At 54.7% G+C, this 14,527-nt stretch overlaps 1 protein-coding gene across 1 annotated transcript; it reads right to left on the minus strand.

Moving 5' to 3' along the window:
* Window positions 1-5,640: 5,640 nt before the first annotated feature.
* Window positions 5,641-6,352, minus strand: LOC139838325 (uncharacterized). Its single transcript, XM_071827733.1, has 2 exons — window positions 5,934-6,352; window positions 5,641-5,805 (listed from the first exon to the last, which is right to left on the minus strand). Exons 1-2 carry the CDS (start codon window positions 6,270-6,272, stop codon window positions 5,641-5,643), a joined length of 504 nt encoding a protein of 167 aa, XP_071683834.1. The 5' UTR covers window positions 6,273-6,352.
* Between the last annotated feature and the right edge of the window lie 8,175 nt (window positions 6,353-14,527).

The raw sequence follows: 14,527 nt of genomic DNA on the forward strand, positions 1-14,527 counted from the left end.
CAGGGCCTCGAGGCGTCATCACCATCCACGGCGACCCGGAGATGGCATTGGAATGCGAGGACGACAGCGCCAAGCTCGCCGACGCCGTCATCGCCGACGAACAAGACAACTCCGCCGAGCTCGCCAAGTACCCAGTCGACCGCAACGACCCCGCCATCCTGGAGAAGCCAACCGAGCTCGACTCGTCCGCAGCAACCTTCAAGGCCGCAGCAGGCACTCGCCAAGTAGATCTTGTAGAAAACGATCCAAGTAGGCAAGTTACCATTGGGACGGGCCTGTCCGCCCAATAGGAAAGCGCGCTCATCAAGTTCCTCCGTGAGAATCGAGATATCTTTGCATGGAAACCATCTCGACATGCCAGGTGTCCCGAGAGAACTTGCTGAGCACAAATTACATGTCGATCCCACCGCGCGACCCGTTAGGCAGGCAATGCGCCCTGTGGGAGAAGAACGGCGACGCGCAATCGCCGAAGAAGTAAACCGGCTACTCGCTGCCGGCTTCATCATAGAAATCAAGCACCCGAAATGGCTGGCAAACCCAGTCCTAGTGCTAAAGAAGAACAAGACGTGGCGAATGTGTATCGATTACACAAGCCTCAACAGCGCGTGCCCCAAGGACCCATTCGTCCTACCGCGAATCGACCAGATTATCGACGCGGTCGCCGGGTCCGAGTCGCTATGTTTCCTGGATGCATACTCCGGGTACAATCAAATAAAGATGGCCAAGGAAGACCAAGAGAAGATCGCATTCATCACACCCCTAGGCGCCTACGCTACACGTCCATGACCTTCGGCCTCAAGAACGCCGGAGCAACGTACCAGCGGTGCATGAACAGCTGCTTGGAAAGCCGGATCGGCCGCAATGTGCATGTCTACATCGACGACGTGGTGGTCAAATCGACTCGACAGACCGACCTCGTCGGCGACCTCGCCGAAACATTCGCCAACTTACGGCGGTACAAGATCAAGCTCAACCCTTTGAAGTGCACCTTCGGGGTTCCATCAGGACAGCTGCTAGGCTACGTCGTCTCCAAGCGAGGCATCGAACCTAACCCGGAGAAGACACTGGCGGTCATGCGCACCAAGCAGCCAGCATGCCTAGTCGACGCGCAGAACTCGCCGGTCGAGTCGCCGCCCTCGCCGCTTCATACCCCGGCTCGGAGACAAGGCCATGCCACTATACCGCTTGCTCAAGAAGTCGGAATCATTCCGGTGGACAGACGAGGCGCAGCGGGCCCTAGAGGAACTCCAGCATGCTCTCTCGAATGCCCCTATCCTCGCGGCCCCGCTGCCAAAAGAAACCATGCTCCTATACGTCGCCGCGTCGAACCGCGCTATAAGCGCAGTCATGGTCGTCGAACGGAAGGAGGAAGGAAGGGAGCAAGCGGTACAACGCCCGGTCTACTACATCAGCGAAGCCTTAATCGAATCCAAGCAACGGTATCCACACTACCGGAAGCTGGTGTACGCCGTCCTCGTGGGCCTGGGCCGGCGACCGGCCCCTTACTTCCACGAGCACCCCATCAAGGTAGTCGCCTCAACACCACTCGCCGACATCATCCGCAACCGCGACGCAACCGGCCGGATCGCCAAGTGGGCAGTCGAGCTCGGCGTCCACAACATCACCTACGAGTCACGCCACGCCATCAAATCTCAAGCACTCGCCGACTTCCTCGCCGGCGGGAAGAGGCCCGGCAGCCAAGCTCCCCCGGACCTCAAACATTGGACGTTGCACTTCGACGGTTCTAAAAACCTCGAAGGAGCAGGCGCGGGAGTCGTCCTCACATCACCAAAGGGCGACACAGTGAAGTACGTCCTGCAACTCAGATTCGAGCCATGCACCAACAACATGGCCGAGTACGAGGCGCTCCTGCACGGCATGCGAGTCGCAAAAGAGATGGGCGCAACACGGCTGCGCTGCCTCGGCGATTCCGACCTAGTCGCCAGCCAAACTTCCGGCACTGCGACGCCACGTACGCCAACATGATCGCGCACAATCGCGCCGTCGACCCAGGCGGCGCTGGCTGCGCGGGTGACGTCGGCGAGTGGGTTGTCAGGCGCAAGAACGACGACGCCGACGCGCTAGCCGTAATCGGGTCCAAGCGACTTCAACCTCCTCCGGGCGTCGTCCTGGACATCCTCAGCCACCCCTCGGTGCGCGCACCGCGCGAGCTGGACATTGCCGAGCCACCTGCTCCCGACTCCACCTTAGTCGCACTCGCCGTCGACAGCACCGATTGGACCGAGCCATACATAAGCTACCTCGAGAGCCAGGCACTGCCGATGGATGAAACCAAAGCACGCGCCATCGTGCGCAGATGCAAGTCCTTCACCATCATCAACAATGAGCTATACAAGCGCAGTGTCTCGGGAGTGTTCCAACGATGCGTCACCACGGCGGAAGGGCGTAACATTCGCGCGACATCCACGCAGGGACTGCGGCCACCACGCGAGCGCGCGTTCAATCGTCGCCAAGGCCTTTCGTCACGGCTTCTACTGGCCAACAGCCCACGAAGACGCAATCGCCCTTGTCCGTTCATGCGCCGGGTGCCAAAAGTATGCAAGCCAGTCGCACATGCCAGGATCGGCATTGAAGACCATCCCCCTCACGGCCCTTCGCCGTATGGGGCATGGACATGGTGGGAAAATTCAAAACGGCCCCGGCGGATATACTCACCTCCTGGTAGCGGTGGACAAGTTCACCAAGTGGGTAGAAGCAAAGCCCATAAAGAAGTGCGACGGGAAGACGGCTACAAAGTTCCTACGCGAGCTCATCTATCGGTACGGCTACCCTCACAGTATCATAACCGACAACGGCACCAACTTCGCCAAAGGGGAGATGGCTGACTTTTGCGAAGAAAAGGGCATCCGACTCGATCTCGCCTCGCCGCCCACCCCGAGTCGAACGGCCAAGCGAAAGGGCAAACCAGAGCATCCCGCACGGACTCAAACCACGCTGGTCGTGCCCCTAGAGCGCGCAGCCGGTTGCTGGGCAGAGGAGCTCTCTTGATGCTATGGGGCATCCGCACAACGCCTAACAGGTCAACCGGCTTCACGCCTTTCTTCCTGGTATATGGCGCCGAAGCCGTCATGCCCACGGACATCGCCTACGACTCGCCTCGGGTCGCCAACTACGCCGAAGAAGACAACGAGCGAGCTCGCCAAGACGACATCGATCTCCTCGATGAGGCCAGAGACCTCGCACTCTCCAGAACCGCCATTTACCAGCAGGACCTCCGTCGTTACCACAGTCGCCGCGTTCGGAGTCGCTCCTTCCAAGTCGGCGACCTGGTACTCCGGCTAATCCAGGACAAGAAAGGGATGCACAAGCTGTCCCCGCCCTGGGAAGGACCATTCGCCGTCAGCCGCGTACTCGGCAACGACTCCTACTATCTCATCGACGTCCGCAAGGACGACAAAGGCGAGCCGCTCACTAAAGAGGTGGAGCGCCCCTGGAACATCAACCTTCTCCGGCGGTTCTATACCTAAGGAAAAAATGTAATCCGAAAATTCAGAGGTTAATAAAAATCGCCGACCATTTTTTTTGATCTCAAGCTCCGACTACCTCTCCTTCACCCGCCAGATATCGCCATCTCTCATCCCGGTACACACCGGCTTAGTCGCCGCAACAAGCGACTAGGTGCTGAGAGACCTCCGGTCGCCGCTGCTGGAAGAGAGAAGTCCACGATCGGCCAAGTAGCCGGGCTAACACGGGATGGCGGCGTAACCGAGGCGCAACACCAGGCCCGGTCACCCACCATCTCTAACGCCGTCGGGTGAAAACGGCGACTGGAACCCACAGCAGGGCCGCACGCTCGGCCAGCCCCACGGGCCTCGGCGACCGCCTTGTGCTACGCTATAAAGCACACCAATGCCCTCCTCTACCTTAGGTTGGCGAATTGTGCGGCTAAGTACTTCGACTAGGGACTCCGCAAAACGGACCCGCGGCTCGCCAAGGAAAATACGCCCGCAATGATCCCCTTTGGAGTCGCCTAGCGACTGGCTCACCGAGCCACGACGAGTGGCGCGCTACATCCGAACAGCGCAAAATACAACTCACCACTACTCCACCCATGAGGCTGCTATTCGTACTATAATGACTACGTACTGCGACTGGGGACGCCCAGCTCGAAAAGGAAAACAGTCAAGTCGATAGCCTTCATTGGGGTCGCAAGGCGACCGGCACGAAGGCCATGGATAGTCGGAACCAACTCCCATGCATCGCCGCCTCAAAATAATGCCAAAGCAACCACCGAATCATATTTAAGCAAAAGTCATCATTTTATTTACAACTAACTCCCGCTCGCGAAATCCAGCCACTTCCTACACAGGTACTCAGAAACTACGAGGACGACCGGAGCCCCTCTACGACAGGCTCGACGCCATCATCGCCGTGACGAAATTTCGGCGTGTACACCACGACCGGATATGTCGACAACGAGCCGGCGGCAGCGGCATGGAAGAGGCGCTCCGCGGGGTAGTCCACCGGGCCCGGCTCTTTCTCCGCGTCACCAGGTGCCGCTTGGCTGGGGATATGAGTCTCCAAGTCCGCGGTCGCCAGTACTCGGTCGGCGAAGGGGCGCACCGCATCCATCAGCCGCAGCACTTCGGCAACATCGAACTCGCCAGTCTCCGAGGGGAAGCCAGCGGTGACCTCCTCCACGTCGAACCCTTCAGAGTAATGCGCCAGCACCATACTCAGAGCCATGGTAATGCCAACGCGGCAGGAAGAGCGGCGAAGCCAGTCAACAACAGCCGGAATGTTGGACACCGCCTTGAAGACGGATGGCGTGTCCCGCGGAATCACCTCCCGCGGGCTTAGGTACTGGAGCGCGGCGAGTATCTCCCCCGCGCAGGCGATGATACGCGCGGTCGCGGTCGACAGGCATTCCCGCGGAGTCGCCGTCTCCACGAAGTCGCACGTACCTGCAGTCAACAACACAAGGAAAAGGGAAAAATGAGAACTTCCCCTTCAACGCCAACTGGCCCCCGGAGCCGACTCGCCACGCTCGGGGACTGGCCCCCGGAGCCGACTCGCCACGCTCGGGGACCGCCCCCGGAGCCGACTCGCCACGCTCGGGGACCGGCCCCCGAGCCGACTCGCCACGCTCGGGGACTGGCCCCGGAGCCGACTCGCCACGCTCGGGGACTGGCCCCCGAGCCGACTTCGCCACGCTCGGGGACTGACCCCGAGGCCGACTCGCCGTGTTCAGATGCTCGAACCCCCGGCAAAAAAACAAGAAGTGCGACGACAAGAACTTACCAAGAATCGCCGCGACATCTCTCCGACGAACGCCTCGAAGTTGGTCTTCTCGGCCTGCACCGCCGGGACGATGCCCTCGGACGCCTCCTTCTCCGCAGCAAGTTCTTTGGCGTGCTGCAGCTTTAAAGCCGCCCCCACCTCCCGCAGACGCGGCAGCCCCACGAGCAGAGTCCCGCGCGTCAGTCGCGGCCTCCAGCTTCACCTTGTATTCGGCGATGACGTCCTCCAGCTCCCGGCCCTTCTGCTCCAGGACCTTCGTCAATTCCGCCACCTCCGCTTTTGCCCTTTTCCGGGCCTCTTCGGCCTGCTGCGCCCGGAACTCGGCTTCACGGTAGAAGGACTCCTTGACGAACCCTTCCCGAGCCTCGGCAAGAGCCTTTACTGCGCCTCTGCTACAAGAAAAGGAAACGGTGAGAACGAACGCCAGGGCCAGTGACACTGAATGAGGACGGCGAGCGGGCCTGACTTACTGCCCAGGGCAATCAGCTTCCGGTTCTTCTGCGCCGCCTCCTCCACAAGCGCGGTCAGCCGCTTAATCTCCGCCTGCGAAAACCAAACAAAAAATGCCAAGGTCAACAAACGAAAATCAGAAGAGACTCGACTCGCCCTTTCAGACCAAGTCGACCCTCGGGGACTGGGGGTGACTAGGCCACGTGTTCAGCGACACTTACCACATGCGCCTCGCCAAGCGCCGTGTGGAGCTCGGTGAAGGTCAATGAAGACGGCGGCGGATGACGCGACTCGGTCGCCCCGTCCGCTCGCATCACCGCCTCAGTCGATGGAACTTCGCCCGTCCGCGTGTCGGCGTCACTGGGCGGGGCTCGGTCCCTGGCGGCCTTGGACCGGCACTCTTTCAGTGGCTCTGACAGACCGCCCTCCTCGACGATGTCCTCTTCAACCTCGGGTGCCTTCTGCCCCTCGGTCGATCCAACGTCAGTCGACTCCTCCTCCACCACGGGCGGAGTAACGTCTGGACCCGTCGCTGCACTCGCCATGCCCCCGCGAGCCATGCTGGGTAGAGGAAAGACGTTGGCGGTGGGCTCGACGCGGCTAGTGCTCTCCTTCTCCGCTTGGCTCCCGGCGGCAGGCTCTTCCGGAGCCGACCCCCGCCCCCAAGGTCGGACGGCGCCGCCTTCCTCTCCGCGGCTTTCTTCTTTGCCTCGGCCGCCCTCGTGGCCGCCACCCCGGCCGCGGGCGGCTTCGCCAAGGTCTTCTTCTTGGACCTACAAGGAGGTGAGGTGAGTCGACACCCAGTCCAGTCGCAAGAAGGACAAATCCGACAAGAAGTACTTACTTCACCGTGGGAATCGCTCTTACGCCCGGACCAGCCCGAGCTCCCGCATCGATCGCGTCCTTCAAAGGACGCTGAAGCCTCATGGACCCTTCCAGGAGAGTGGGGCGCGGTCGCTTCGATAGCGGCTCAGCCCCTTCCTTGGAGGGCTCCGCCTTGTCCTCCGGGCGAGAGGTCGCCTCCTCTTCAGCCGCGCCCTGGGACGAGGACTCGGCACCCCTCTTCGACCCGCGCGGGAGTCTGATGAAGTCCCGCGCCTCCGACTCCGACTCGGTGCGCTCCTCCTCCTCGTCGACCTCTTCCTCCTCGCCCTCGGTCATCTCCGGTGGTTCCTTCCCGGCGAGAGGAGGGAGGTGGTCCGCGATCTTATGCCAACGCTGTAATCGAATCAAAGGGACAAGTCAGAAAGGAAGAAGCGCGGCCAGGCCGTGCGAAGTCGCCATGCGAAGCATTACCTGAGGCGCTGGGGTGTCTTCGGTGTAGGGCTGCAAGCCGTCTTCGAAGGAAGTGAAGGTGGCAGTAGTGATCTTGGCAAGCGCCTTCCGGTACTCGCCCTCGTCCCACTCGGTCGCCGTCGACCGGGTGCGGTCATTCTGTCCCCGGTACTCCCACATGGGGTGAGCTCGGCACCGCAGGGGGATCAGCCGCCGGCCAAGCCAACAGTTGTACATGTCGACCGCCGTCAGGCCGTCATCTTTTAGCGCCTGGATCGCTTGGCGCATATCCTTCACCACCTTCTCCTGCTCGCGCGGCAGCGACCGGACATTGAGGCGCCGCGGGACGCTCGGCTCGGGACTGTATTGGGGAATGCATACCTCGCCCGGGGGAGTGTACTCCTTGGCGTAGAACCAGAAACGACGCCACAGCGACTGCGCCTTCTTGGGGAGCGCCATGTCGATGAAGCTTTCCCCGGACTTCACCTGGAAGGTGATCCCCCCGTTTGGGATGAGTGCTTCGCTGTTCTTGCTGGCCCGAGTCGCCCGCCCATGGAAGATGGACACCCACAGCGGGAAGTAGGGCGGACAGCCCAAGTAGCATTCGCACAGCGCCACGAACGAGAGAAATCTGCTGGACGCCGTGCGGCCCGAGGTCGGAAACCTTGATGCTGTAGAAGGCCAGCAACTGCCGGAGGAAATCGGAGGTGGGGAGAGCGAACCCGCGATCGAGGAAGCTCATGAAGATCCACGAACTCCCGGGCCGTGGGAGGGGCTCCGTCTCGTTCGCCGGCGGAACCCGCCATCGCTCTTGGTTAAACTCCGGGATGACCCCGGAGGCGACGTACGGGAGGAGAGACTCCCGCGTGACCTTCGACTTGCCCCAACCCTTCGCCGCCATGGATGTGTGTGGAGTTTGGAATGAAGATGAGATGAAGAGAAGATGGGGGATGAATGCGGAGGAGTGTTGAACCCTAATCCTAGGGGCGACCCTTTATACCGCCCGCACTCGCTCAGATTGAGGATGAAATCTGTTCGTTGAATCGTCCCGGAATCGCCGCCCCGCAATCAACGGTCGAGATCTGCGCCGTCACCGGCTGAATAGCCGTTAAACTAGCCGTTAGCGGTCACGTCGAGCCCAACGGTCAACAACATGCAAACGGTGTGCGCCTCGGTCAACGTGAAATCTAGCCGTTGGCCTCTCCACGTGTCTCTATGATGACTACGCGTCGACTGGCAAACGGCGACTGGCCAGAGCCGACTGTCACACGCCGACTGACTGATCAAATTCTGGCGACTAAGACTGCCACCGCACCCGCGACTTTATCTTTGGAAGCCCGGCGGCGACTCATCTTGATCCATCACCGCGCCTCTCCAAGACTTGCTCCAGATCCGCGCTTCATCACCACCGCGCTTGGGGACTACTGATGGGGATATGCCCATAGGGGGTGGGTCGCCAGTCCCAGTCGCCATGAAGATAGAGGCTCGGGTGGATCGCCAGTCGCCTAAGCGATCGGGCCCTAAGGCGGCCCAGGCCGTGATCCCAAGGAGGAGGTCCACACGGCTGGACAAGAAGATTACTTGCGAGGGGGATAGCGGATCCCGGATTAGTAGCAACTGATATGATTCGGAGTTATCTCCATGTAACCCTAGATCGGGGGTGCTTATATAAACCCCCGAGCTTAAACCCTAGAGGACACCTTACTTGAGATCCAATCTCCCCCTGTAAGCTCTCGGCGTAGCCGCCGACTGAGCCCCCCCCATTGTAATTCTCCACTGAGCAATAAAGATCTAGCAGGACGTAGGCCTTTTACTCTCCGGAGGGGCTGAACCTGGGTAAAACCCTTGCGTCTCTTGCACCTCGACCCGTAGATGGCAATGTTCCCTTCCCCTCGCATCAATGAAGTGCTACCCCCCGTAGCATCTGCCGTGGTTACATCCACGACACCCTGAACGACTACATCTCCTCTAACAGTGTTGGGGAAAGGGTTGGGAAATCTCCCGTGGCGCAGTTTCTCGAAGATGTCGTTGGTGCACACGCCCTACGACATCTTCAGAAACTGCGCCTTGGAATTTTTTCCTGCAAGCCCCTGAACGACTACATCTCATCTAACAGTGTTGGGGAAAGGGTTGGGAAATCTCCCGTGGCGCATCTCCACTTTTAATATCTTACATACAGTTAAATGATTACACAAAAATAAATGGGAAATTGATTGCCATGTTGAGATACTCATTTGTGCCATGAACATTCTTCAATTAACTTGATGATGGAGCATCTTCATCATTTAATCTTCTTCGGCCGTAACCATGGAGCATCTTCATCATTTAACTTGATGCTTGGATCAATGTTCACTCTGAAGGGTGGAATTTCATCAAACTGATTATAATCTTCTGACATGTCTGTCTTGTCCTCCACTCCCACGATGTTTCTTTTTCCAGAAAGAACTATGTGGCGCTTTGGCTCATCGTTTGATGTATTTGTTTCCTTTTTCTTGGTTTGGTAGACATATCCTTCACATAGAAAACCTGGGCCACATCCTTGGCTAGGACGAATGGTTCGTCTCTATACCCAAGATTGTTGAGATCCACTGTTGTCATTCCATACAACTTATCTACCTAAACCCCGCCTCCTGTTTTGTTGACCCATTTGCACCTAAACAAAGGGACCTTAAAAGAAGGTCCATAGTCAAGTTCCCATATATCCTCTATGTAACCATAATATGTGTCATTTGGGCCTTCATTCATTATTGCATCAAATCGGACACCACTGTTTTGGTTGGTGCTCTTTTTATCTTGGGCGATCATGTAAAATGTATTCCCATTTATCTCGTACCCTTGGAAAGTCACTACAGCCGAAGATGGTGTCTGGGCCAGCAAGTACAACTGATCTTCAATATCTTTGTTATTCAGGAGATGTTTTTGCAACCAACCGCCGAAAGTCGACATGTGTTCACGTCTAATCCAATCGTTCGACTGCCCCGGGTTCTGGGAGCGTAGAAAGTTCTTGTGGTCACCGATATACGGAGCCACCAAGGTGGAACTTTGTAGAACTGTGTAGTGTGCTTGAGTCAAAGAAATCCTGTCCCTACATATCATTGATTTCCTTCCTAGCGTGCCTTTTCCACTTAGTCTCCCTTCATGCTGCGATTCAGGAACACCAATCGGCTTAAGGTCAGGAATAAAGTCAACACAGAATTCAATGACCTCCTCTGTTCCATAGCCCTTGGAGATGCTTCCTTCTGGCCTAGCACGGTTATGAACATATTTCTTTAAGACTCCCATGAACCTCTCGAAGGGGAACATATTATGTAGAAACACAGGACCGAGAATGGAAATCTCATCGACCAGGTGAACGAGGAGATGTGTCATAATATTGAAGAAGGATGGTGGGAACACCAGCTCAAAACTAACGAGACATTGGACCACATCATTCTGCAACCTCGGTAGAATTTCTGGATTTATTACCTTCTGAGAAATTGCATTGAGGAATGCACATAGCTTCACAATGGGCAGTCAAACATTTTCCGGTAGAAGCCCCCTCAATGCAATCGGAAGCAACTGTGTCATTATCACGTGATAGTCATGAGACTTCAGGTTCTGGAATGTTTTCTTCTCCATAATTATTATTCCCTTTATATTGGAGGAGAAGCCAGACGGGACCTTGATACTGCTCAGACATTCAAAAAATATTTCCTTCTCTGCTTTTGTAAGAGCGTAGCTGGAGTAATGACGTCCTTTAAATCTCTCATGCAGTTTTTTGGGGTCTTTCCTACGTTGCTGGTCCTCCTGTGCTTCTGGTGTATCTTTTGTCTTCCCGTACACGCCCAGAAAGCCTAGCAGGTTCACGCAAAGATTCTTCATCACGTGCATCACATCGATTGAAGAGCGGACCTCTAAGACTTCCCAATAGGGTAGATCCCAAAATATGGATTTCTTCTTCCACATGGGCGCGTGTCCGGCATCGTCATTCGGAACAGACCGTCTGCCAGGACCCTTTCCAAATATTACATCTAGATCCTTGACCATACCAAATATATCAACACCATCACGATGGGGAGGCTTCCTCCGATGATCAGCCTCACCGTTGTAATGCTTGCCTTTCTTTCTTACGGGATGGGTAAGCCTAAGAAATCGACGATGCCCCAGGTACACGACCTTCTTACATTTTTCCCAATAATCACCTTCGAGCTCATGCAAACAGTGCGTGCATGCATTGTATCCCTTGTTTGACTATCCTGAAATGTTACCAAGAGTAGGCCAGTCATTGATTGTTACGAAAAGCAGCGCTCTTAGGTCAAATTCCTCCTGCTTGTGCTCGTCCCACACACGTACACCTGCTAGGGACCACAACTGTAGAAGTTCTTCAACTAATGGCTTCAGGTACACATCAATGTCGTTCCCGGGTTGCTTCGGGCCTTGTATGAGCACAGGCATCATAATGAACTTCCGCTTCATGCACAACCAAGGAGGAAGGTTATATATACAAAGAGTCACAGGCCAGGTGCTATGGCTGCAGCTCTGCTCTCCAAAAGGATTCATGCCATCTGTACTTAGACCAAACCGTAAGTTCCTTGCATCCTGTGCAAAGTTTGGGAACTCTCTATCGATTTTTCTCCATTGGGAGCCATCAGCAGGGTGCCTCAACATCACGTCTTTCTTACGGTCTTCTTTGTGCCATCGCAACAATCTAGCATGCTCTTTATTTCTGAACAAGCGTTTCAGCCGTGGTATTATAGGAGCATACCACATAACCTTGGCAGGAACCCTCTTCCTGGGGCGCTCGCCCTCAACATCACCAGGGTCATCTCGTCTGATCTTATACCGCAATGCAGTGCACACCGGACATGCATCCAAATTCTCGTACTCACCGCGGTAGAGGATGCAGTCATTAATGCATGCATGTATCTTTTGCACATCTAATCCTAGAGGGCAGACAATCTTCTTCGCTTCGTAAATGCGTCTTGGCGGGCAATTCGTTACCCCTTGGAAGCTTCCTCTTAATTATTGTCAGCAACTTTCCAAATCCTGAGTCAGTGACACCGTTCTCTGCCTTCCATTGCAACAATTCCAGTGTGCTGCCTAGCTTTTTATGGCCATCTTCGCAAGTTGGGTATAACAATTTGTTGTGATCTTCTATCATCTTGTCGAAGGCCAACCTTTCCTTTTCAGTTTCACATTCTCTCCTTGCATCAGCAATGGCCCGGCCAAGATCATCATCAGCAGGCTCATCTGGTTGCTCTTGATCTTCTACTTCATTGTCTTCATTGCCTTCTGCAGTATCATCGTATTCAGGGAAATTGGGATAACCGTCATCATCCTCTTCCTCTTATTCATTGTCTTCCATCATAACCCCTCTTTCTCCGTGCTTGGTCCAACAATAGTAACTGGGCATGAAACCGGATCGCAGAAGGTGGCTGTGAATGAGACTCGAGTGAGCGTAATTTACGGTATTCTTGCAGTCCACACATGGACAATACATGAAGCCACCATGTTTGTTTGCCTCCGCCACGGCCATAAAATTATCCAGGCCCGAAGTGAACTCGTCAAACCGTCGGTCAATGTACATCCATTGCCGATTCATCTGCATGATATAATTAAGCTGATCAAAACCATTACAGAACATCACGATGTATATATACACATGCATTTTATCAATTGCAGATGAAAAGGATAAAGTTGTTAACCTCGATGAAGAAGAAAAAAGCAAGTTAAGTGTGGCTTGATTTGTGTAAACTCAAGTGGCAAATCCTCTTAAGCATTTCATCGAACACCTCTTGTGCATGTGAAGAAGAGAGGAGAGCAATACACCCCTCTTGTGAAGAAAGTGAAAAAATGGCCAAGTGTTTGGACCCTTGGGCAGGGGCAAGGTTATATAGCCAGAGGCGGGGCCTTTGGACCCGGTTTGTATTACAAACCGGGACTAAAGGTTTGCCACGCCTGACACGGCCTGCCGCGCCCTGCCGTGGACCCTTTAGTCCCGGTTTGTAATACAAACCGGGTCCAAAGGCCACTACAGGATAGACACCAGCTTGTGGGGTTGATGACCCACAAGTATAGGGGGTGTATCGTAGTATCTTCGATAAGTAAGAATGTCGATCCCAACGAGGAGCAGAAGGTGTTGACAAGCAGTTTCGATGAAGGATTCACTGTAAATGCTCACAGACAAGTAATCAGGGGGGTTTGATGTAACAGTTGAATAATGTACGAGTATGTAAAGTGCGAGAGTAATAATTGCAGCGAGTGGCCCAATCCTTTTTAGCACAAAGGACAAGCCGGTTTGTTTACTTATAATGACCAAACGTTCTTGAGGACACACGGGATTTTAGTCTAGTGCTTTCGCTACATACGGCTAAATAATCTTCATTGTTATGATAAGTGTTGTGTGGGTGAACCTATGCTAATGTACCGCCCTTCCTAGGACTAATACATACTTGTGATTATACCCCTTGCAAGCATCCGCAACTACAAGAAAGTAATTAAGAATAAATCTAACCACAGCCTTAAACTCTGAGATCCTGCGATCCCTCCTGCATCGATATACCAACGGGGGTTTAGGTTTCTGTCACTCCGGCAACCCCGCAATTAGCAAACGAGTACAAGATGCATTCCCCTAGGCCCATAAATGGTGAAGTGTCATGTAGTCGACGTTCACATGACACCACTAGAAGAATAACACCACAACTTAAATATCACACCATTGAATATTACTCAACCATAATTCACTACTAACATTTAGACTTCACCCATGTCCTCAAGAACTAAACGAACTACTCACGAGACATCATATGGAACATGATCAGAGGTGATATGATGATGAATAACAATCTGAACATAAACTTGGTTCAATGGTTTCACTCAATAGCATCAACAACAAGTAGAAATCGATACCGGAAGAGTTTCCCCTATCAAACAATCAAGATCAAACCCAAATTGCTACGGCGGTGACGGTGTCCAGCGGTGATGACGGCGATGTTGATGGTGGAGATGATGATGATGGTGATGGCGATGATGTCCAGCTCGATGACGGTGACGACGGCGTCGATTTCCCCCTCCCGGAGGGAATTTCCCCGGCGGATTCCTGCCCGCCGAAGAGCTCTTTTCTCTCTGGTGTTCTCCGCCCCGCAGAGGCGGCTGTAACTCTTCGCGAGGTACCCTCTGTGGCTTAGGTCTTCGGGACGAAGGGTTTGGCGAAGAAAAGGAGGCGAAAGGGGTCGTGGGCCCTCCACACCACAGCCGGCGCGGCCAGGGCCTGGGCCGCGCCGCCCTAGGGTGTGGGCCCACCCCGGCTGCTCTGGCTCCTCCTTCTCGGCTTCCTTTGTCATGTTGAAAAATTGGATTTTTGGTTTTATTTCCTTTCTTTGTTTATCTTCCGAAATATTGCGTTCTGACGGTGCTTTTTCCAGCAGAATCCTGGCTCCGGTGTTCGATCCTCCAATAACGATGAAACATGCAAAATAGATGAAATAACATAAGTAATGTGTCCCAATATGAAATATATCAATGAATAACGGCAAATTATGATATAAAATAGTGATGCAAA

This window comes from Lolium perenne, chromosome 3, assembly GCF_019359855.2.
Source record: "Lolium perenne isolate Kyuss_39 chromosome 3, Kyuss_2.0, whole genome shotgun sequence".
Lineage (NCBI taxonomy): Eukaryota > Viridiplantae > Streptophyta > Magnoliopsida > Poales > Poaceae > Lolium > Lolium perenne.

What these genes read in the sequence shown, in the direction of transcription:
- LOC139838325 (XM_071827733.1), bottom strand. Translation starts at nt 6,272, where the DNA reads ATGGCTCGCGGGGGCATGGCGAGTGCAGCGACGGGTCCAGACGTTACT. An exon ending in CGCTTGGCGAGGCGCATGTG is followed by an intron (nt 5,806 to 5,933) that starts GTAAGTGTCGCT and finishes TGGTTTTCGCAG; the next exon opens with GCGGAGATTAAGCGGCTGAC.